Source organism: Garra rufa, chromosome 13 (genome assembly GCF_049309525.1).
Source record: "Garra rufa chromosome 13, GarRuf1.0, whole genome shotgun sequence".
Classification (NCBI taxonomy): Eukaryota; Metazoa; Chordata; class Actinopteri; order Cypriniformes; family Cyprinidae; genus Garra; species Garra rufa.
The window spans coordinates 21,976,312-22,001,319 of NC_133373.1; the positions used below are offsets into that span (position 1 = coordinate 21,976,312).

Below are 25,008 nucleotides of genomic sequence, written 5' to 3' on the forward strand. Positions count from 1 at the left end.
AATTAATAAAGTGCAGAATATCGCATTAACTATGTGCCATACACCAATCGTTTTTTTGCAATCACACTTCCCTATACAACCTCCACTTTAGGCTATAACGTAAATCCACCTTTGAAATGCTGGATATTACAATTGACAAATATCGATCAAACTGACTTATACAAATTACTGAGTAAATTTTTTTTTTTTTTTTTAAGATTTATTTTTGGCATTTTCGCCTTTATTGATAGGACAGATCAGTAGGGACAGGAAGCGAAGTGGGAGAGAGAGATAGGGGGCGGGATCAGAAAAGGCCCTCGAATCGGGATTCGAACACGAGACGCCCGGAGCGTAACGGCGCTGTATGTCAGCGCACTGCCCACAAGGCTATTGGCGCCGACAAATTACTGGATAATTCTGATACAGTATGACTTCAAGGCATGCAAAATTTCAAAATCTCTGGTAGCCCTACGGACAGGTACTCTTCAGATTTTTGTAGCCCGAAAATAATTTTAAATAGCCCAAATATTTTAATTTATTTTTTAAAAAATAGAAAATTAGATAAGAGTTTAGAGGCAGCCGTGGCCTAATGGTGAGAGAGTTGGGCTGGTAACCCAAAGATTGCCGGTTCGATTCCCACCCCGGCAGGAATTGAAGGTGGGGATTGTGAATGAATACCTTCAATACCATGACTGAAGTGACCTTGAGCAAGGCACTGAACCCCCAGTTGCTCCCCGGGCGCTGGAGCAATGGCTGCCCACTGCTCCGGTGTATGTTCACAGTGCGTGTGTTTGTTCACTTCTCACTGCTGTGTGTGTGCACTTGGATGGGTTAAATGCAGAGGGCCAATTTCGAGTATGGGTCACCATACTTGACAATACGTCACCACTTTCACTTAGAGTCTAAATGTCAATCAATCACAAATGTCAAAACACAAATATTATCAATTAATTAATTTTATTTCACTATTTACAGTGTATCTAAAGAATTTTTAAATATCAATTCAAGGCAATTTATGACCCTTTTTAAGAGCTGCACAAGTTAAATGAACAGTATGAGTGTGGTTGGACGATGTATGGTAACATATTAAGCCATAAAATGACATGACTTACAGTTCAGAAACAGGTTTTCACAAAAGCAAAAAATCTTATACAATGGCATTTCAGCCTTTATACCATTAAAAGGGATAAATCAAGCATATAATGTATTATATTTATTTAAAACATAAATATAACTGTCTTAATTGCTTAGATTTTTAGAAAGCACATTAACTTCTTTCACATTTAGAACTCTATGTGTTTACTGCATAAAAACATTGGTCGATATTTACAATAATCTGACTAAAAACAGCTGAAAATTTGGACGTGCAAATTCATGCTCTGTCACAAGGGGGCGCTTTAGGAGCGCTGAAATATTACGGTTTCCCTAGTAACGGCTGTAAGCAAAGCAGCATTAACGCAGTTTTATCAGGCATGAAATGAAAATGCCAACAACACGTTTTTGAGGACAGTCGGTTCCCTTCAGATACATTCATGTAAAGACATCCCTGCAGCATTAGTCTTTAAAAAACGTGCAGCGTGCATATTTATTCAATGACGTCATTAGATTTATCCAGCCCTATCGCGATTCTCGTCTTTCTGTCCCCAAATGTAAGACCTCATAAAATTATAATTAAGCCTCTTTTGATATGTGAAGCTGCTCGCTACGTCCGCGCATCCTAGCTTGGTGGCTATTTGATTCCATATGCGATTTGAACGGAAGCGAGCTCGCCTACATGTTTGGCAGCAAACCAGCCGGGTACCCAGTTTGTTTCAGCGCGCGCACGAACGAACACCACCTCACATGATATCGCTCAGGTCCTACTCTCAACATAAATAAATCCACGCAAATTTTAGAAGAAAAACCTGCACTTAACAAATTGAAAAATTATCTACAAAAAAAATTGGGCTCGAAAATTTAATACCTCGTCGGATGACGTTTATTACTTTTTAATACTTTTTAATGCCCTTAATTTTGGCTAATTTCATTTACTACCTTTTACTACCCCGCGGACACCCTGATAATTCACTGTCTATTCAACACTTAACTAGTTTTAATGATACATACATACACTGCTGAATAACATGAAATTGATACATTGAATTTACATTAATAATTTACTTTGATACAATACAAGGCCTGATTTCTAGTAACCTTACGGCAGATTGATGCTGTTTGTGCTTCTCTCTGTCAATAACATGAAGCAAGTGTACAAGCTCAAGTAAATTACCTGTAAATATTCCTCAAATTCACCTCGCTTGGAGGACAAGAATTCGTAATTTTTTGGTCCAATGATTCTTTTAGAAGGGAGTTGGGCATCCTGGAATGGGCCTATAAAAGAAAAACAAATGACAGAGATGAATAATCCAAAACCATGAAGACTCTGTCATGAAGAGAAAGAGAAAAATCAACTTTACCATGAAATTCTGTGAGTTTAGATTCCAGCACATAAAACTCCAGGTATTTTCTGTACACAGACCAGGTCTCGGTCTCATGCCCCACTGTAAAGCAAATAAGCACTTTCACAAAGTGGCTCTGTTCTCACAGGATATTCCTGTAAAAATAGTTTATTCAAATGGAATTTAGTTTAAATTTAGTTCTGAAGCTCACCATTCTTCCTGTCGTGGCGCTCCACGTCGATGCAGAAGACTGGAGTGCGCTCTTTCTTAACCTCATCCTCAAAAAAATCCACATAAGGGATTGAGATGGTCCAAGCTGCAAGGTTGCGCAATGTTCCTGGAGTTCCCACCACCTCCACGGGCCCTGGAGAGTCGTCCTCAAACACCATCACTGCTTCCTCCACCTGACCGTACAGAACAGTAAATGCTCAGCCAAAATTCAGCCAGCGGTTTCAAATATTTTTAGCAGCAAAATGTTATTTAGTCAAACTCAAAAAAGAGCGGCAATTAAAATGCCTATGAATTTGTGCGCACGCTCTGTGAAGGATGTCAAAGATTACGATTTGCAACATGTTTTGAGAATTATAGCCAGATGTGTGCTGAGCATGAGAACACATTGGCCAAACAGAAGGGTTTAGGTTTGTCAGAATCCACTCAATTCCACTCAAAATGGTATAAATGCATTGGAGTATGAGTATTTGGCTAAATAATGTTTTAATGCATTATTTACTTATAATTACTATAAGCATTAGTCATTTACTAATTTAAATTAATATTTTTTTTATTCTCATATGCTTGAGTTATATAATATAGTTTAAATAGTTTTTGTTTACTGTACCAAAATTGGTACTGAGCACCATGAAATTTTACTGGCATTTGCACTGAGTACTGATATTTTGGTAATAGTTCCGTTATTTAGGTATGAACTGTATGGGATCAAATTCCCGGCAAATGTATTGCAGTCACGGATAAGAAAATAAGTGTGAAACCAAAATTTAAAAAACGCAAGTAAAAATATATTGCAGAAAATTTGAAAATGAAAGCAAAGTTTTCAGAATAGCAAACACTGGTCACGGATTGAGAAATAATAAGCGTAAATCAAAAATTTAAACACATTTAAAATCTTACTGCACAAAACTGAAATACTAATGTAAAATTATCTGACTTGCACACAAAATCACATTTTCCTTATATTTCTCTGTGCTTTCAGACATTTTCTGCTCATATTTTCATTTTTTGTATGCTTATGCTGTTTTTTCCTTCGCTCGTCACGTTCCACATTCTGCGCTTGCTGTTCCAAATGTTGCATTTAGAGTTTTATGTAAATCAGTGCCGGTGTCATCATTGGTCCACTAGTTCTAGATTGACAGCTCCTCCTCTAGCCAATCAGCCAAAGAGGGGCACTGACGTCACTCCAATGCGCCTCATTAGCTGCCAATGCTGTGTTCTGTTCACTTGTACAGGTGAAAATAGATAACTGTCAGCTGGGTAACATCTTTTCATGAAGGACATCATTATATGTGTGTCTGTCTGTCACTGCTGTACACCCACCTGGTGATCGGTTAATGTTAAATGAGCCATCCTAGCAACCTGTCGGGGTTATATTCACCTATATTTATTCGACTACAGTCACATCACAAAAGGGAGCAGCCAATATATGCACTAGTATCACAAAGCCATTGTTATGTGCCTTGCTCACCTATACCTGACTGATAATAAGTCTTGTTTATGGTTATTACTGTTAGGAGAGTAACATCAGTCAGTTCACTGTATATTGTTCGTATTTGTTAATTGTCTGTAGGCAATATTTAGCTTTTTTTTGTCATGTACTATTTCTTTGTAAACAGATTTGCAGCTTTGTCTTTCATCTACAGTATGTCATTGAGAAGGTTGAAGGTTTTGTAAGATTTATCACATTTTGTGATCTTGAGATGGTAAGTTAAGCAATATCACATGAGAATGTGTGTTTTCACCATTGCAAAAATTGTAGTATAAAAAAAAACTGCAGTATAAAATCAATATAACAAGAAGTAAATTTTCAGTTTTCAAATTTTCCAAACAAAGTCACAGCAGAACAGTATCCTCTATGAGCAGCACACAGGTGCATTTCGTATTAAATGATTCAGGTTTTCCCACACTGAATGAATCAGGCGTTTGAATGAATTATTTAATGTTTTTCTCTGGAAGTAGTAACTTGCTGCCATCAACTGGATATTTTACTTTCATACTGTTGCTATATTCAGATTTTATATATTTATAACATTAATATTATAGTGTTATGCAATTATGTATGTAGCTATGTAAATCAACACATTATGCAAACAATTCATTGTGTATTTCGAATACACATGGCCTCGGTAACTGTCTTCTCTGTATCACTATTGTTTTCATTAATCAGTAGTCAAACCTCGCCTAGTCAAGGCAAAAACATTACATTCATTCATAATTAATTTACTAATTTACTCATTTAAGGTTAACGGATCGCCAAGTAGGCGTACAGCAGTAACAGAAAGACATATAACGGTGTCCTGTATGGAATGATGTTACCCCGGCTGACAGTTATACATTTTTACAGTTTTATTTTGTATAAAAAGTGGAAACCCCAAACACATTTTAATATGTTATGCATTTTATTAGACAGGTGACGAACGCACAGAGTAACATTATAACAGAACTTTCAACACACTCAAATTTATCTAGTATAATAAAACTGCGCTGCTTTTTCCTATATACGCATGACCGGAAGAAACGGAAGCGGTCGACTGTGGCATAATAACAGCTCAGCTGTTTTCGAGCCATGTTTCGCGTTCGTCCTTCATTAGCAATCGCTCCAGCATCCTCATTTCGCTTTCACGACTTTTCCCCACTTTTCAGTCCCAAAAGTCTTTAATACATTAGCTCATCTATGAACATGATTTCTGACCAAGTTTGAAGACAATCAAGACAAGTCCCACGATTCCACACTCAATCACGGTGTCATCAAACTAAGCCTTCTTTACTTTGTTTGTTTTGAATAAGCGCCCTCTAGTGTCAAAACCTTACATATTATGCTTTTAATATTTCAGTTTTGTGCGTTATAATTTTAAATCTGTTTAAAGTTTTGATTCATGCTTATTATTATTTTTTAAAATGCATTATCTGAAAACTTTGCTGTAATTTTTTTTATTTTATACAATATATTTTTTACTTGCGTTGTTAAATTTTAAATTTAATTCATGCTTGTTATTTTTTATCCACAACTGCAATACATTTGGCGGGAATTTGATCTCATATAATTCTAGTAACACTTTAGTTTAGAGTTCAATTTTTACTATTAACTAGTTTATTTTACTAGCTTATTAGCATGCATATTACTAACATATTGGCTTTTATTAGTACTTATGAAGCACATATTAATGTCTTACTCTGCATGACCATATTTTAGATCCTTTAATCCACCCCATACTTAAATTTAATAACTACCTTACTAACTATTGATAAGCAGCAAATTAGCAATATAATGATGCAAAAGTCAACATAAATAGTTGGTTAATAGGAAGAATTGGTCCCCAAACTAAAGCGTGACCTGAGCTCTGAAACGGTTTAGTGTCAACATGTTTCTGAAGAGTTTGTCTCACCGTGTCGTCTTCTCCTTCAATCATGGCATACTGTGGTAGCATTGCGCCCTCCATCGTGCTACTCTTAAACACGCCTTTTATTTTGCTTCCAATACGGCTGATCCCAAATGATTCACCACGCTTTGATGTGTTCCTGTACGCAAAAACACACAGTTATTGTTTTGTCACAAATTCAAAATGGTTGCTTAAAAGACAAACTCTACACTGCAACCAAAGTCACACAACCAACGACAGGGCACATGATACAATACAATACAATGAAAACATGATCACAGGAAATGATGGGTATACCTAAATGCCTTTAAAAGATCATGAGCAATACAGCTACAGGCTTAAACAATGCAAGGTAATGCAGACAGTCCAGTAAACCCATGCATCAATCCTGCTGCCTGTGCTGAACTTGGACCAGTTTTACCTCCAGACCAGACAACAACCTTCGATTTTACAAACAGACGGCTAAACTGGTCTAAGATGAGCAGCAAGCTGGGAGCGCCTTCCACCCCAGACTTACTTCCTGGGGCTGGCTGGTAATACTGTAGGGCGACGTGTTAAGATGGATGGGGATGTGGCTCTGGAATTGACCAATGGGGACCTGTGGCCAGTGATATAATTCCTGGCCAAAGGGATGCTGTCAAGTCTAAATGAAGCAAATAAGCATGCAGGCACAGGTAATGGGAACAAAACGGATAAACATCAGAACTAAAGGACAGCTGGAGATGGACAGCTTAAATGGTTCAAATGCATATTAAATTATGAGTCATTACTAGCTTAATTTATATGAAGATTTATTAAAAAGGGATCTGGTGCATGTAGTCATGCAAGTCAGTGGGTAGTATGAGCCTTAGATTACACAACAGGGTTTCCCACATACGGACTTTACTTGGGCAGGCCGCCCAGGTATAGTTATGTCCAAAGTATATATGCCGACTATAATTTCATCTCTTTCGCAATTATGTTTACATAATTTTGTAGTGTTAGGTCATCATGAAACCTTTTTTTCCAAGAGGTCTCAACTCGCACGCTATTCTGTCAGAGAATGTTCTGTGCATACACACCTTAACCGTGAACTGAGTTTTTTTCATTGTGTATTGTGCTCAAATGGTCAATTACATACATAATTATATCAAAATTCCTGTCGTGACAAGTATTGGCATAAACACAGTTGGTTATGTCTTAAGTAAACATTAAGTAAACAAAAGAAATCAGCTATATGTCAGTATATTGGATCTGTGTGTAAGGTCTTAAAGTGACAACAGCCTAATAAACCTGGTACTGTCTGTGTCATTCATGTTTATCACTTGTATACAGTTGCAATCAAAATTATTCAACCCCTCAGAAACTGCAGTACTTCACAAATACAAGCTTTTTTGAAGATCCAGATTTTTATTAAAATTCTCAAAAATATTACATTATATATTGACACTTTTATACATCATCACTTTTAACATACAAGTAAATTGCATATATGCTGGACAGCCGTTCCAAAGTATACTTAAAAAATCTACTCAGTTAAAATCAGTTATTGAATATTTTTGAGTGGCCTGTTCAGTCTCCAAATTTAATTTAAAGAAAGCAGTGGCAATGTGAAAACCAAAGATTATCAGTGATCTGGAAGTTTTTTCAGACGAGGAATGGGCCAAGATTGCAGTAGGGATATAAAAGAAGCTTCTAAGCACTTCCAAGCAGTGTTTATTGGTGTGTTTTTTTTTAAGAATAAAAGATTCTGAACAAAATGCGTCTTTTGGGGGTTGAGCAATTTTGAACATGAACGTTTGGAGCCAATTTGATTTTTATAACAATTCATCAGTGTTTCTCAGAAGCACTCAAATGTGTGGTAATAAACTTTCTCTAATAGTTTACTGGTGCCTTTGTTAATTTGTTTATATAAAATGTTGTACTCTGCAGCAAAATGCCTTGCAGGTCAAGGGGGTTGAATTATTTTGATTGCAACTGTAACTCTATAAATAATTTCAATAAAGGAAAATGTTATCTTGAAGGTTAGATATTTTGTCACACACGTACTAGCTAGACTATTTTTGCTAGACCATTTCTTTTATCAACTGATACTTTTCTACCACTACCACCACAAGTTTATTTTAGACCTGTGGAAATCACCACACACCCACATGCATCAGTATATCAGTCTAAAAAAAATAACAAAACTGTGTTGATGACATGAGAGCTTGGGAGGAAGAACTAAGAGCTGAATTTGCCAAAGTGTGCAAACTATTGTAGATATTTAGAACTTTGTTACTCGTTGTTATCATTCTGTGTAATAATCTGTATGTAAATATTTTGGAAAAACAGCAATTATTCTTACAAAAATCTATATGTATTTCTGCTAGTGTTTTCTGTCCCAGAGTGTTTTGTCCCACTATGGGCAACTGGACTGTTCTTGGCCAAAATAAGATGTCATATATTCCAGATTTGATGATGCCACAGGAAACCAAAAGGTATAATTACACAAGACTAGTCAGGAAGCTAATGTTAACAGCTCCACTTAACCCTTGATTAAGCTGGCACCACACTAGCCCACTTGAAACAACTGGAATTGGATGGGTGGGTGACACACTTAGCAACTGTTGCTGATTTTGCCCTTCTCAGACAGTGAGGCTGTCACACTTACATGAGAACAGATGATAGGTGGCACACTGACATTATATTGGTTATGTGAAGTTTAGTCAAATAAAATAGGGAAAAAGGCAGGTCTTAACAAAGAAAACTATTGTAATGGACTGTTTACTGTTGAATGACGGATTATCTCAGCAGGGAAACACAGCCATGCTCACTGACTCCCTATGTATGTCCAGTGATTATGTAAAAACTTCTGGCTAAAAAGTCAGTTTGTGTGATGCTGACTTGAGTTAAAAAAACTAAACTGACTTGCGCTAAGTAATGGCACCATTTTCTTCTGTAGAGCTCCTTTGCTGCTGAATTTGAAATCCTTCATAATTTTGCAACATTGTTTTCCATTCTGAAGCGTTTGGTGTGAGACAGTTCAGATATTTCCGGATCATATTCCCCAACCATATTTTTTCATGAAATTATGAAATTACCAGCTGCCTTAGCAGCAAGCTTTTCACAGTCACTGTGTGAAACCTGATCTCCAGATGGGAAAATTGGCAGAATAAACATGTAAAAACTGTAAACCATCTCCTAGAATCCTTCTGATGTGAATACAAAGGAACCAAATGAAAAAGCAGAGACTCTGATGTTTTCACTTATAATATACTCCTCAAATATCAAACTGGGACGGGCAATATAACAGCATAACAATATAGAAATTTAACTGGGCAATGTAACTTATATATATATGACACCCTATTGAATTCCATGTTTTTGGTATCAGGAGATAATAAAACATGAAAAATAAAATAAAACCTCAGATGAACAGCAACACATGACATATTGAACTGTGTCATTATTTATTTAACAAAAATAAAGCCAAAATGGAAAACCCATGTGTGACAAAGTTAGGAACTCTTACTGTTAACATTGGAATTGTAAAGTAAGTAAGTAATTATAAGTAACGGTCTGGAACTGCTAATCAAATGCCTTAGATTAACTGATTAACAGCAAGTGTGAGCACCTCCATAAAATAAGAGGCTTTGGCAATTTGCTGGTCTGGAGCCTTCAGGTGTGTGTTAACACAATGCCAAGGAGGAAAGACATCAGTAATGATCTTAGAGAAGCAATTGTTGCTGTCATCAATCTGGAGTACTACGGCCATTTCCAAACAATTTGAAGTCCATTATTCCACAGTGAGGATGTTTATTCACAAGTGGAAGACATTCAAAACTAGGGATGTCCCGATCAGGTTTTTGCCCTCGAGTCCGAGTCATTTGATTGAGTATCTGCTGATACCGAGTCCCGATCCGATACTTCTATAATACATAAAAAAAGAATAAAGGAGAGCGAAGAAACAGATCCAGGATGTTCCTTATTTTTAATTTAATTCACCTTATTTTAACATTCAACAACTCTGTTAACAAACAGCGCACTTCTGTGAGGTAGCTTGAAAAATTAAGTAATAAATTACATAAATTCTTCACTTCTGGACTTTAGTGTTAAAAAATAATGAGAATATATATACCAGAGGTTGCGTTAGACTGTTACATTGCCCGTCATTTTGACGGACAGGGTCGTAAAAATTCCGTCATAATTCATTATTACCCATCATTTTAATTTTCATTTATACATTATAACACATTTAATTGCATTTATTTTTGTTCACGTTTTAATTTTTAATATGTTGAAGAGAACAGATGAGACTGCTTAACTTTTCATGTTCAACACCACACCCCGCAGTGACATGGATTTTAATATATTCTCATTTTAATGAGCAATATTGATCAGTAAATCCCAGTCGTTCTTTTGGTCTATGCTGTTTTCAGACGATGACTAACAAGTACATAATGTGCCTCCCATCCAATAAAATGCAATGAAACAAAGTCTCAAATTTCAAAATCAATTTCATTAGGAAATTCAAGCAATAAATACCATTTTGGTGCTCTTTAATGTGGCATGATAGATCGTTGTAGCTTCTTAGTACTACTGCGCCTGTGCTTAAAGAAACGCATAGCAAAAGGCAAGATTAGTAACAGTTTCGTTTTAGTTCTGGAGCAAGTGCTCTGTTGCCACACTGGAGCGCACTTGCCACCAACTGGACAGAGGTGGGAATTACAGTTTATAATTACACTAGATCACCCTCAGTGTAATCTGTCAAAGTGACAGACGGCCTTCATATTTTTCTGTCAATTTTCGGTTAACGCGACCTATGATATATACATATATATCCAAGTCCTGATCGGGAGGTAACGTCCGATTCCGATCGAGTCTGAAAGCAGTGATCTGGCCCGATTTCCGATCACGTGATCGGATCGGGACATCCCTATTCAAAACAGACATCAATCTTCCCAGGAGTGGGCTTTCCAGCAAATTCACCCCAAGATCAGACCGTGTAAAACTCAAAGAAATGGCAGACAACCCAAGAACTACACCTCAGACTCTACAGGCCTCAGTTAACATAAATAACGTTATGACAGTACAATTAGAAAAATATGGGACAAGTATGGCATGTTTGGAAGGCTTGCCAGACTACATATGTAAAGTTGCATATGAGCAAACTGTAAGACTTGTAGAACAATGTCCCTTGAACAGACAAGTCTAAAGTGGAGATGTTTGGCCATAATGCACAGTGCCATATTTAGTGAAAACCTAAAGAACATATCAGCATAAACACCTCATACCAAAAGTCACACATGCTGGTGAAGGGCTGATGATTTTGGCTTGTTTTGTAGCCACATGACCTAAGCACCTCAGTAATTAAATCGATCATGAACTCCTCTGTATACCAATGTATTCAAGACACAAATGTGAGGACGTCCATCCGACAGCTAAATCTTGACCAACATTGGGTCATGCAACAGGACAATGATCCCAAGCACACCAGCACATCTACAACAGAACAGCCGAAAAAGAAAAGAATCAAGGTGTTGCAATAGCCCATTCAAGTCAAGAACTCATCCTGACTCAAATGATGTGGCGAGAGCTGTGTGTAAACAAAATTCCCACAAACCTCAAAAACTAGAGCAACATTGTAAAAAAAGTGGGCCAAAATTCTGGTGTGGGCCAAAATCCCAATGTGAGAGACTAATAAAGTCATACAGAAAATGATTACTTTAAGTTATTGCTGCTAGAAGTGGATCTACAGGCAAATGAATCATAGGGTGTCCTAACTTTGTCACACATGACTTTTCAATCTTGGCTGTGTTTTTAAATGAATTATGATGGTGTGATATGTCATGTGACGTTATTCATCTGAGGTTTTATTTTCCAAATTTGAAGGCCTGCCAAGGATCAGGTCATTTTTTTATTATGTCCTCATACAGAAAGGCATGGAATTCAATAGGGCGTCCCAACTATTATGAGGGTTTGTACAGATACTGTAAAATGAAATTCCGGGACTTTTAAGGACTTAAGCACTACTTTTTTGATTTTCAAGGACTTTAATCAGATATCTCACTTATCAAACAATGTCTTCTCTTTCAAATTCTAAAAAAAAATAGATCAATAAAAATATACCAATAAACTACTACAGTATAAAATAAAATCAATAAAATACTACAGTATTACAAAGTATACTACATTTTTACTACAGTAAAATCACACTTAATTTTCTAAAGGGATTTGTATTTGTGTACACTTTCTTTCTTCTTTCTTTGTTTTGTTTTTATAAGTGTACTGCCTTAATTGTTTGATGGGTTTTTTTACTGTTTAAGAAAAAAATAAATCAGTGATCTTAAAACAAATGATTTACCATTTGTGCTCCGAAATTCTGTTCTAAATCAAATGATTCACGATCCACACTCCAAAGTCCCGATCTGAATAATGATTTGTAAACCATCATTTCAGATCAGGACTTGGCGCCAATTGCGAATCATTTGACTTAGATTGGAACTTTGCAAATCGCCTATCATTTCATTAAGATCTTCAAATCGCGGATCGCAAATCGTTTGAATTAAATCATTCAATTTGCAAAATGACTCACAAACCTGTTCATTCCAATCTAAATCAAATTATCTGCGATATGCACTCAGAAATCCTGATCTAAACAAAATAATTCACAATGTGTCATTTGAAGTCCCAATCTAAAATAAATTATTTGAGATACACAATCCGATTGGAGCGCTTTGAAACATTAAACCTTATATAAATCATTATATTTACATTTAAATCAAGTGATGTCGAAATTCGAAAATGAATGTTTGGCTTTTGCTAGTGAATCGCTTAAAATTAATGACCGAAGTCACGGGTGTGAATCAATCGAAGCGGCTCCAACATAAATTACTCAACTGATTTGGTTCATATGTTCTTCTTTTCGCGTCCTCAACAAAAGCGTTTTACCCTTAACTCAGCGAATTGTCAGTACTGCTACTGGCTTAGCTAGCTAGTTTTATGACATTAATTGAAATTAACGAAAAAAAAGTACATTTAATAAGTGTTTTTTAACACTTATTTCATAGATACATTGTCTTTCAATAATTCCAATAATTTCAATAATTGCACTTTTCAAGTAGCTCTTCAAGAATATTGCTATTTTCAAGGGTTTTCCAGACCCACTAAAGACACACTAAAGACAAATATCTAAAGTATTTTAAAATAAAATAAAAACTCAAAGCAAATTATGCTAATATATTTTAATGAAAAAAAAAGTTTTATTGAAATTTTTAGTAGTGCTCTAAGACTCAATTTATTTTGACTTTAATTTATGAAACTTATTTGTTCTGAGGAGGTTTAAAAGGGTGAATATTTTCAATTAGACTACCATCATCATAATCATCATAATATTCAATATACTGGTTAGTTTCATATTGCCATCAAAACAATACTGAATATATTGTAAATATCTGATATATTGCCCAGCTGTCCTATCAAGCTTTTTAACTATTCTTCATGACATTGAGGCAGGTCCTACGGATTCAGGCAGCTTTAGATATGGCATGCAGTGAGAGCACTGGACAACAGTCACTTGAACCTCAACAATACACTTACCTTAAATCATCCAAACTCAAATTCCTGGAATAACAGGTAAAAGGGGTTATAGTCTGCCCTACAGAAGTCTCTCACTGCTAAACATGCACATGTGACTATATTAAGTCAGTAATACTCACTGTTTGATAATGAAGCCCACTCAAATTCATGATGTATGAGCTTTCTCTCTCATACAGAATATACAGCAAAGCAAGTTGCCATTTACCCAGGTGCAAATGTCATCAATTTATTAAATTAAAATTTTTATTAAAGGCTTTTTTACTTCAGTAATAAATATTACCGTACTGCAAAATAAGAATAAAAATAATAATAGTAATAATAAAAAAATAAAAAAATATTGAGCTACAGTAAAATTACAATACTAATATTTATGGCTGTCTTCATTTCTCACCTGTTTAGCTTTGAATTTCTAGCAGGAGATTCAGCACCCCAGAGCAGATGTCGAAAATACTGAGGAAGAACAGAGACCGACACATGATCTAGAATTCAAACACAGCATCTTAAGCAGCTCTGAAATGGAATTTCCTGGAAATTACCTCATCACTGTGGCAGAACATAGGGGTGAAGACATTCTCCAGCAGAGACAGCACATGTTCATAGGCCTCAAACAGACATCGCATCGTCTGGAGCTTCACCACGCCTGTATACGGCCCCTGAGCGACTGCAGGAAGTGACAGAGACAGAGAGAATGAGAGACCGCAGCATATGACACAGGTGCAGCATAGAATACTGTAATGTGACTAACTGTTGTGGATTTCCTCTATGATGAAGGGGTCAAAGCTGATCTTGTCTATGCTCTCCTCCAGACAGTACGTCTCATAGATCTTCTGCACTTCCTCATGCAAACGCTGCTTCTCTGTATCACTCAGATCAGGACAGAGGATCCGGTCATTAAACTCCTCTACACACAAAAACATAAAGGACAAATTTTTCAGTAAACATTAGCGAACATTTTTACAATATTGTATAGATTAGCATGCAATTATTCAGGGGCGGCTGGCCCATGGTGGGCGATAGTGCATCGCCCTCCTTGAGCCACACGAAAAAAGAGAGGAGAAAAAGACTCTTATTTTGCTAGTCCTAGTCTGCATATTACTGTACAATCAACAGCCTGAATGTCACTTTCAAACCTAAAACCCCGCCCCCTTGGGGCGATCTCAGTCAGATTGAAAATCGCCCCAGCCGGTCTCATAGAGTTATATTGTGAGATTTTTTTTTTTCAAATTTTGAACCCTACAATGCATTTCAATGGGCACCGGGAGGGCTCGCCCCAACGTGATTTCGTAATACGCACTGATGCGTGCTCGAAGATGTACAGCACGCACGCGTGTAGCGAGACGTCTGAATGCATTGGCCATGCTTTCAATGGAGAGGGAACTTATGAGGAACATGCCTGATTTTAATGAGGGTAATTGATCACTTTGCCTGCTTAAAAGAGAGGCGAGCAAAATTTCAATACAAGTGATGTGTGTTATTAAATGGTGAATTGTTTATGTTATCACGGCCGTAGCCAGCTATGAGGTCACCGATGTCCGGACCTCGGTCATTTTTTATATTCAAAAATAAAATGTCAAGCTCTTAGAATGATTATTTAGCCGTTTAAACCACCTCATATCACATGAGTGTTTGCAATTCATGTTGCTACGAGAAGCTAGCGCAGTGATAGGGGCTTGAGAACGCGTTGAGTGAGAGCGCGGGTGCAGCAGCCTCCGTTTGTTGCCAGATCCACCTATTATACGTGTTTTTTGACTCGTTTGTCCAATTTAGTGTGACACTTTGGGACGTTTATAAAGTGGAAAGTTGAACGTTAGTTTTATGTCAGTGTCATTATTCTAACGTTATTTTTATAACTTGTTATAAAATAAAAATTCCCTCAGCTAAAAAAAAAAACGAACTTTCCATGTAAAACATTATACTGAATAAAAAATCTTTCAATCATCTACATGTCTGTCTATTTTGAAGTTTAGGCTATATGTAGTGCATTTGTGGGTGTTATTATAGCACAATTCTTAACACCTCACTAATTTTCAAACCCTGGTTACGGCCTTGTATGTTATATGTTGTATTCTCCAAATGTTGAATTTTAAATAGTTGTATTGATTGCATATTGGCAGCCAAATTTATACTGAATATGTTCTGGAAAGATTTGATTAATTACAGTTTTAATATGAGAAATAAAAAGTCTTTAATTGTAAAGCAGTATGGCTTTTTTTTTTTTTTTTTTACTCTTAGAGGGCTAACTAGTTGATGACAATGTGTCTCTTGATGGCCATGGTGGAAGTGTTTCAGTGTATTTGAGACCATTGCGATAAATTTAATATAGCTATTCAAAATACTGTACAGTTTGTACAATTCATGCCTGATGTTGCCATCTAGGAACAGGGAAACCAAATCAAACAATGCAATGTAATCCTGTAAAGTTGGCTATCTGAATTTTATCATTTTACCCATTAAAGCGGTTATCTTTGCCAAAATCGGAACAGTTGCCCCCCCAGAGATATTTGTCAGGAGCCGCCACTGCAATTATTGCTCAATTATAGCTCAATTTCACCAACAAAAACAGTTCAAAACAAAGCCACAGAACTTTTGTGTGTCTTTGAACAACACATAGTATATTATTTGAGCTTGGAGCTTGAAGTAAAAATTTTACAGCTAAGGGATTCAGCTGACAAAAACAAGTTCTGGAACCCCGTCCTAGGGAATTCCAGGCTCCAGTACCATGATGCAGCCCCTCTCCGACTTCCACAGTGGAGTAAGCTTTGCTAACTTCTGTTTGGATCTTGGTAGGCTAACATAAACAAGTCATTAGATAAGGCTGCTAAGAACAACGTCCAGATATATCTTAGAGGACAAGAAAAAGATGCCAGTGCAAGGCACGAAAAGGAGAGGACTTCCCACTAGTCAACATGTGGTTTATTATGAATTAACTGGCCTTTAATCATTTTTAAACTCATTTCTAAAGGCCCAGACACACCAAACTAACGATTGCCTCAGGCTGCCTGTGGTAGGGGAAAAAATGCACTTGAACCGAATGTGAAGATTATATTCGCCAAAAGTGCGCTAAGGAGTTTTCTATATATAATGCCTGATGAGTTTGGAGAACACCTGACAAGAGGTCAGAGACCAGAGACCATTCCATCATCCAGAATCTCTACAGATCCTTCAGAATACCAGCTCCATGGTTGGTGCTTCTTCTCTTCAGTTCACCCCACTCATTTTCATTTTTGTTCTTAGTTACACATTTTTGTGTTGATTTTGATGTTTGTTTTGGATCATTGTCTTGATGGAAGATTCAAACATGGTCCATTATAAGATTTTTTACAGAGGCAGTCAGGTTTAGATTTTTTATCTGTTGGAATTTGATAGAATCTGAACAAGATGTTCAGGACCTCCGGCCAAAAAATAGGCCCACATCATTAAAGATCCAGTAGTACATCTAACCGTGGGCATGGTTTACTTTTTATCCCTGTTTGCTCCAAAACCCATGAGGTGGGTTTGCTGCCAGAAAGCTTTTTTTCTATGTTTCATCTGACCATACAAGCCAGTCTCATTTGAAGATCCAGTAGTGTCTGACAACTGAATATGCTGGAGTTTGTTTTTCGATGAGCCAGGATTTTTTTCCCTTGAAGCCCATTTGAACAACATGTGGTGATGTAGGGGCTGTTTGATATGTTTTTTTTTAGGCTTTCTGACCCCAAGATTCAACTAATCTCTGCAATTCTCCAGCTGTGATCCTTGGAGAGTCTTTGGCCACTCAAACTCTCCTCCTCACCCTAAATTAGGACGACATAGACACATGTCCTCTTCCAGGCAGATTTGTAACATCTTTAGTTGGTTGGAACTTCTTAATTATTGCCCTGATGGTGGAGGTTTTCAATGCTTTAGCTATTTTCTTACAGCCACTTTCTATTTTGTGAAGCTCATCTTGTTCTGTACATCATGTATATTTTTTGGTTTTACTCCTTGTGATAGATGATTAAGGGAATCTGGCCTTTGTGTTCCTCATATTTATAATCCTGTGTAACAGGAAGTCATGGCTGGACAATTTCAGTCACCCTGGTGTGCTACAAAATGTAAATATATTCATATTTTACTTATAAGAATTTCTAAGGGTGCCAATAATGGTAGCCAACATGCATTGGAGAAAACATTTTTATAATGCAAGTTTTCCCCCCACTTTTAATTGCATTTCTTCAATGAAAGTTTAGAATTTTTTAAATTAAAGATTAAAACGAAAACTGGTGCAGATTTATTTTCACAGCCGCCTTTGCTCATATTTACCAAGGGTGCTAATATTAGTTGGCGGCACTGTACATCAAGATCAGTAGGTTTATGTACAGAGTATGCTAGTTATTTAAGGTGGAGATGGCCCTGGGGCTAGATGTTCTAGTACACAGAGATCGGTAGCATCTGCCTAAGGACAGAAGTGTAAGGAAGGGGAAAAAGGAAAGGACGTGACCTGTGGCCAAGTATGGTGACCCATACTCGGAATTTGTGCTCTGCACAGTAGTGAACACACACCAAGCTGAACAACCAACCAGACTGATCCCCCTCCTCTGACCATTCAATTGGTGGAAAACACAGCAAAAACTAGGTGACGGATGCTCAGTGGTGGACCAACAGTGTCCAACAGCCAACCATCAGCTTGGTAAACTTTAAGAGGCCACAAAGATCCATCCAAATGCATTCAAACTATGTTTGAAAAGCTTAAAATTGATGCAAACTCAACACATACTTTTTCAGAGAAATATACATTTGCAATGCTGGCTGACAACAACAGTTGTGACACCAAAAAAAAATACAACTGTTCAAATAGTAATGAATGGAAAATGAAATTTTCAGTGGAGAGAAACATTATATATGAAGGGATAAATAAACTCTATCAAAAAAAAACACTGTTATAATTCTCCAGTCTGTCAGGAAAAAGACAATAAAAACTGTTTGTTCTGAGTCTTTGTCCAGCGAGACAACAGTACAATATGTAATTACTTCCGTTTCCATTGTCAATGGTACAAAAATAGCGAAACGTACCATACAACTTTTTTGGTACCCTTCCGCTGGGGTACCTAGCACAGCAAAAGGTACCCAAAGGGTGGAGCTAAACTTACTGCAGAATGGTGATGCATGCTGGGCTTATTTATATCAGAGTGTGCAAACACAAAAAAAAGTGTATTTTATAATATTATACTTTTACACAGACAATAGCCGTTTCTCAATATGCGTTGTTGATTCTTATGGACTTGTGAAATGTCATTAGTCATTGCCCAAAAACCTGCATAAATTTCAATTATTACTGTTATTGTCATGAATGTAGTTGTTTAAAACTCAAATCTGCAGTTTATTTATAAGGATAGCACCTATTTGAAAATTTGCTATGCAGATTTCGGAGAGCGCTCAGTGCTCATGTATCCGCCTAGAGCGGCCTTACTTCGGCTAGTCCTTCTGACATCTGCCACTGACTCTGATGTCTATGATGTAGTGATTAAACATGAGATACAATTCGTTTTGGGTATATCTAACAGGCAAACGTTGGTCTCATGAATCTATTATATTTTCCTGGTCATATCATTTTCGCTGAGCACAAAGTTATGTTTAACTTTATTTATTTATTTTAAACCATACTACAGCGCTGACTTTATAGCATACATCTGACTGAATTGTTTGCTTTTGTCTTTATTTACTCTTATATAAGCCTCTTATACTTTTTGTACTTATACTTTTAGAATGGCTATTATTGTTCATTAAAACTATCATTTAACAAAATAAGGCGGAGTTGTGCTTTGTCCTATTGAGAAATGGCCATTGTCTCGCTTTATCGTCGATCACGCCTATCAACTGTTGGTGGAAACGCAAGCTTTATCAGGGTATTCAGACCCAAATCGTACCATACCGTACTGTACTGACCCGTACTGCTCGGTGGAAATGAGCCATTATACATTACTTTTTGAGTCTCCATCACAGAGACAAAAGCAGCTTGATTACTTTCTGAGTCTCTGGCCCAGCGAGGCAAAAGACAGAGATCTGCAACCAGAACAAGCTCCAATGAGCAAACCTTTACTTCAAATTACACTACAGGTGCTGGTCATATAATCAGAATATCTTCAAAAAGTTTATTTATTTCACTAATTCCATTCAAGAAGTGAAATTTGTATAATGTATACATTCATTCCACACAGACTGATATATTGATAAACTGACAAATAAGTGTTTATTTCTTTTAATTTTGATGATTATACAGTGCCTTGCAAAAGTATTCATACCCCTTCATTTTTGTCACATTTTGTTTTGTTGCAGCATTATGTTAAACTGCTTTAAATTAGTTTTTCCCCACATCAATTTACACTCCATACACCATAATAATGACAAAGCAAAAACCAGGTTTGCAAATTTTACAAATTTAGTAAAAATAAAACACTGAAATAAGTACATTTCATATACCTTAACTCAGTACATAGTTGAAGCACCTTTACAGCCTCAAGTCTTTTTGGGTATGATATGACAAGCTTTGCAAATCTGCATTTGGCAATTATCTGCCATTCTTTGCCTCACCTTTTCACCTCTCAAGCTCTGTCAGCTTGGATAGGGGCTGGCAGACATTTTCTAGAGTCCTAGTTGTTTTCCAATCATCTTCCATTATGGATAATGCTTCTGTGAACCTTCAATGCAGTAGATTTTTTTCTGAACTCTTCCCTAGATCATTGCCTTAACGCAAGTCTGTCACTGAGATCTACAGGCAGTTATCTTGACCTCAGGACTTGGTTTTTGCTCTGATATGCATTTTCAGCTGTTAGACCTTTTCTGAGAGGTGTGTGCCTTTCTAAATCATACTCATTCAAATTAATTTGCCACAGTTTAACTCCACTTGAAGTGTAGTAACATCTAGCTACAACATCTAATATGAATGCTCCTGAGCTAAATTTCGAGTGTCCCAGAAAAGGGTATGAATACTTGTGCAACGGGATCTTTTCGGTTTTTTATTTTTAATAAATTTGCACAAATGTTAAAAACCTATTTTTTTCTTTGCCAATATGGAGTAGGGAGTGTAGATTGATGTGGGGAAAAAGTAATTTAAAGTAGTTTAACATAAGGCAGCAACATAGCAAAATGTGAAAAAAAATGAAGGGGTATGAATAATTTTGCAAGGCACTGTAACTGACAACTAATGAAAACCCAAATTCAGTGTCTCAGAAAATTAGAATATTGTGAAAAGGTTCAGTATTGAAGACACCTGGTGCCACACTCTAATCAGCTAATTAACTCAAAAAGAGAGGAGAGCTGAAGACCACTATCAGAGCAACCTGGGCTCTCATAACACCTGAGCAGTGCCACAGACTGATCGACTCCATGCCACGCCGCATCGCTGCAGTAATTCAGGCAAAAGGAGCCCCAACTAGGTATTGAGTGCTGTACATGTTCATACTTTTCAGTTGGCCAAGATTTCTAAAAATCCTTTCTTTGTATTGGTCTTAAGTAATATTCTAATTTTCTGAGATACTGAATTGGGGTTTTCATTAGTTGTCAGTTATAATCATCAAAATTAAAAGAAATAAACACTTGAAATATATCAGTCTGTGTGGAATGAATGTACTCAGCAGCAGTGGAAACCTGTTCTGTGGAGTGATTAATAATGCTTCTCTGTTGGACAGACTAAGTCTGGGTTTGGCAGATGCCAGGAGAACATTAGCTGTCTGACTGCATTGTGCCAGCTGTAAAGTTTGGTGAATAACGATATGGTTTGATGTGTTTGGTGTAAAAGAACTTGAACTCCATAGCAAACATGGTTGAACTGGAACAGAGATTTTGAGTTCAGCCTGAAGTGTCTGACCTCACAAATGCTTTACGGGACGAACAGGCAAAAATTCCCACAGAAACTCTCCAAAACCTTGTGGAAAGCGTTTCTTGAAGAGTGCAAGCAGCAAAAGGGGGCCATCTCCACTTTAAAGTATATGTATTTATAAGTGTACCTTCAACTGCATGTTGCAGATTGCTAGGATTGATAGAAATCATTGTGATCAGGAATTTTACATGAGGCAAAAAAAAAAAAATGTCCCCATGTGGATTCTGAATTGGATTCAAGTTGAACTCTGTATACAAATTCACTGCATAAACCAATATAAAGCTGCTACACATTACAGGACTTCTTGAGTCCTAAGATATATACTTGAGCAAATTAATTCTTACTCAACATGCATAAATAAATTTTTGAAGAGAAGGTCATACGGGCAAAAAATATATTTTTTGCAGTTTGTTACATAGCTGTCAATGTAAATAGTTTTCACAGTTGTTAATTTTAAAAAAAAGTGCATTATACATAAAGTTATTGTCGCTCAAAAGAAAGAATCGCCTTTATGAGCCGTCATATTTACAAATCTTCTGCCTGTTACCGATCTACATCACTGAGTAACACATTATCATAATCACTGCCTGTGTTTTGCACTGTGAAAGCAAGTTTGTTTTGTTTTCATTGGCGAAAGATGATAATGTGAAGAATTAGTGGTTAAAATGATTTTTTTTTTTTTCACACAATACCACAACAATACAATTCAAACATTTTGTTGCGTTCTCGCAATTTTACCGAGGACTACTTCTCTAATCTTGGCTTTTTTCTTCTTTGGCTTTTAATCTCCTTTATTTGGACAAACAAGCATCTCAGAACCACAACCTTTAAGCACAATTGATACGTTATGTGTACATTTTCAAATGAGTGCTATCTATTGTGCTAATATGTGATGTATAACAGTACAGCAGCTTTAGGTTTCCAGGTAAACCACGATATTACTATCTTACTGAATTAGTTTGATAATTTGCTGATTATTTCCTAAAAATGCGTTTATTAATGTAGACTGTTGTTGTTCTAATTTGTTTAATAATCAAGAATGTAACTTAGACATATTTTGGCTTATAAACTGTGTCGTTTCATCAGTCAAGTTAGCACTTGGCTAACGTATACATGATTATTGTTTTGTTATGCGTTTAGCTGTGGGCACGATTCACTTATAACTGTTAAACAAAATGTTTATGTCTTTATTTTAAGAACGGATGGGAGCACTATATCATTGTTTTATGTAAAGGTGCATCAGGGTTGGCAGGTTTTACAACAAAATCCACCTAAAAGTGCTAGCTAACTTGCTCAAGTACTTCTCTCTGTGCCAATCTCAACAGGCTTGGCCAGCTGACCTATCAGAGCAGAGTAGCTTTATAGAAGAGAGGGGTTTACAGACAATACGCTAAGCGCTGTTTTGAAATCATTGACAAATGACTCAATGTATAAATACATATTCTGAGAAAATTACAGTGTTTTCTAACCTTAGATGCATTTAAACCTGGTGCAGGGGACTTCAACACAATATTAGGACACTTAAAAAAACTTATGACCTGCTCTTTAACATAGAAAAACCCAGCATAAAACAGACCCAATAAAATTAGACCTGAGCCAAATTTTTACATTTTTAAGAGATTTTTTTTTTTTTACTCAACTGGACCTGACTTTTTTAACTGGTTATGACAAAGACCAAATCAGAGACAACTTAAGAAACACCACGGTAGGTGATTATTTAAAAGTGTGCCTATCTTTCTACCTCGTTTGAAGATAAAATTCATTCTCTAATCCTTCTATGTAATTTTTACATATGAGTGCCATCTAATGAACATACTTGTAGATATTTTGGCAACAGAATTATTTACTAATCAACTATTTACTAATAAGGCCATCATGCACTGTGTGCATGTCAGCAGTGAAATTCATGTCCTCACCCACAGTCAGGCAGAATTGCAGAACATGTACCGCCCCTTCCTCCTTCAGGAAACTCATAAAACGAAACAACAAATCCTGCTGCTCTCTGATCTCCTTCAAATCCAACTTCAACACCTGATGGAAAAACAAACAAACAAAAAAACAACCTGTAAGGTTTCAAATGAGATATTTACTAGACGCGAGACTCACCCTTTTCTCTAGACATCTTAATAAAACCTGAAAGTGTTATGATAAGTTGATAAAGTTGTACCCACAGAGGATTTCTTGTTGCGTGTGTCTGCAAATTTCTCCAAAAAGGGCACCAGTGCAGATGGAGGGTCAGTCACTGTCTCAGGCTAACAGCACAAATGACAAATATGAAAAAAAAAAAATGTTTAAAACTGCTTCCTATAAAAAGCTGAGAGACTATAATTAATTTGGCTGAATCACTCACTGGAGTATCATCAATGAAAATGAGCACCATGTGATTCACTGTGTCCTGGAAAAAAAAGTGATTCATAAATATGAGTAACAACTACAAGATTAACACACAGAAAAACAACATTTACTTACATTAATATGATGCATCAAAAGCATCTATTGCAATGTGTGTACCCTATTGAATTCCATGGTTTTCTGTATCAGGGCATAATAATAAAAAAAATTATCTGGTACTTGACAGGTCTTAAAATTTGTAAAATAAAACTTTAGCTGAACAACATCACATGACATATCACACATGTTATTATTTAACTAACAAAAAATAAGCCAAAATGGAAACTCCACATGTGACAAAGCGAGGAAACCCTATGATTCAGTTGCTTGTAGATCCACGTTTAGCAGCAATAACTTTTAAGTTTAATCATTTTCTGATGTGAGAGACCTATTCAGTCTCTCACATCATTCTGGAGGAATTTTGGCCCACTTTTCTTTACGTCATTCCAGTTTATTGAGATTTGTTTTTCATGCCACAGCATTTCGGTCAGGTTGTGGTCCGGATTTGACTGGGCTATTGCAACCACCCTTATTTTTTTTTCTTTTTAACCGTTCTATTGTAGATTTGCTGATGTGCGTAGGATGACTGTCCTGTTGCTACAAAACAAGCCCAAAATCATCAGCCCCATACCAGTATGTGTGACTTTTGGTATGAGGTGTTTGTGGTGATATGCTCTTTCGGTTTTCACCAAGCCTAGTACTGTGCATCAAGGCCAAACATCTGCACTTTGGTCTCATCTGTTCAAAGGACATTGTTCTAGAAGTTTTATGGTTTGTTTAGACGCAACTTTGCATACCTAAACCATGCTGTCAAGTTTATTTTTAGATAGAACAGGCTTTCTTCTGGCAACCCTTCCAAACATGCCATACTTGTCCAATATGTTTCTAATTATATTGTTATTAACTTTATCATTTAACATGTTAACTGAGACCTGTAGAGCCTGCAGAGAAGTTCTTGGGTTGTTTGCCATTTCGCTGAGTGTTACACAATCTGATCTTGGGGTGAATTTGCTGGGAAATCCATTCCTGGGAGGATAGGTGTCTGTTTTGAATAAACTTTCTCACTGTGGAATGATAGACTTCAAATTGTTCGGAAATGGCCTTATAACTCTTCCCAGATTGATGGCATCAAACATTTGCTTCTCTAAGATCATTGCTGATGTTTTTCCCTCTTTGGCATTGTGTTAACACA

The 25,008-nt window shown here is 36.6% G+C and overlaps 1 protein-coding gene across 1 annotated transcript in view; it reads right to left on the reverse strand.

Moving 5' to 3' along the window:
* snx14 (sorting nexin 14) overlaps positions 1-25,008 on the reverse strand; it is a 45,658-nt gene that overhangs the window by 11,875 nt on the left and 8,775 nt on the right. The window contains exons 11-21 of the mRNA XM_073852745.1: positions 23,776-23,820; positions 23,597-23,677; positions 23,342-23,456; positions 14,334-14,489; positions 14,125-14,249; positions 13,980-14,038; positions 13,589-13,612; positions 6,035-6,167; positions 2,629-2,821; positions 2,436-2,519; positions 2,249-2,349 (exon numbers count right to left, since the gene is read on the reverse strand). Coding sequence (XP_073708846.1) covers positions 2,249-2,349; positions 2,436-2,519; positions 2,629-2,821; positions 6,035-6,167; positions 13,589-13,612; positions 13,980-14,038; positions 14,125-14,249; positions 14,334-14,489; positions 23,342-23,456; positions 23,597-23,677; positions 23,776-23,820 — 1,116 coding nt within the window. The remainder of the gene's footprint in view (positions 1-2,248; positions 2,350-2,435; positions 2,520-2,628; positions 2,822-6,034; positions 6,168-13,588; positions 13,613-13,979; positions 14,039-14,124; positions 14,250-14,333; positions 14,490-23,341; positions 23,457-23,596; positions 23,678-23,775; positions 23,821-25,008) is intronic.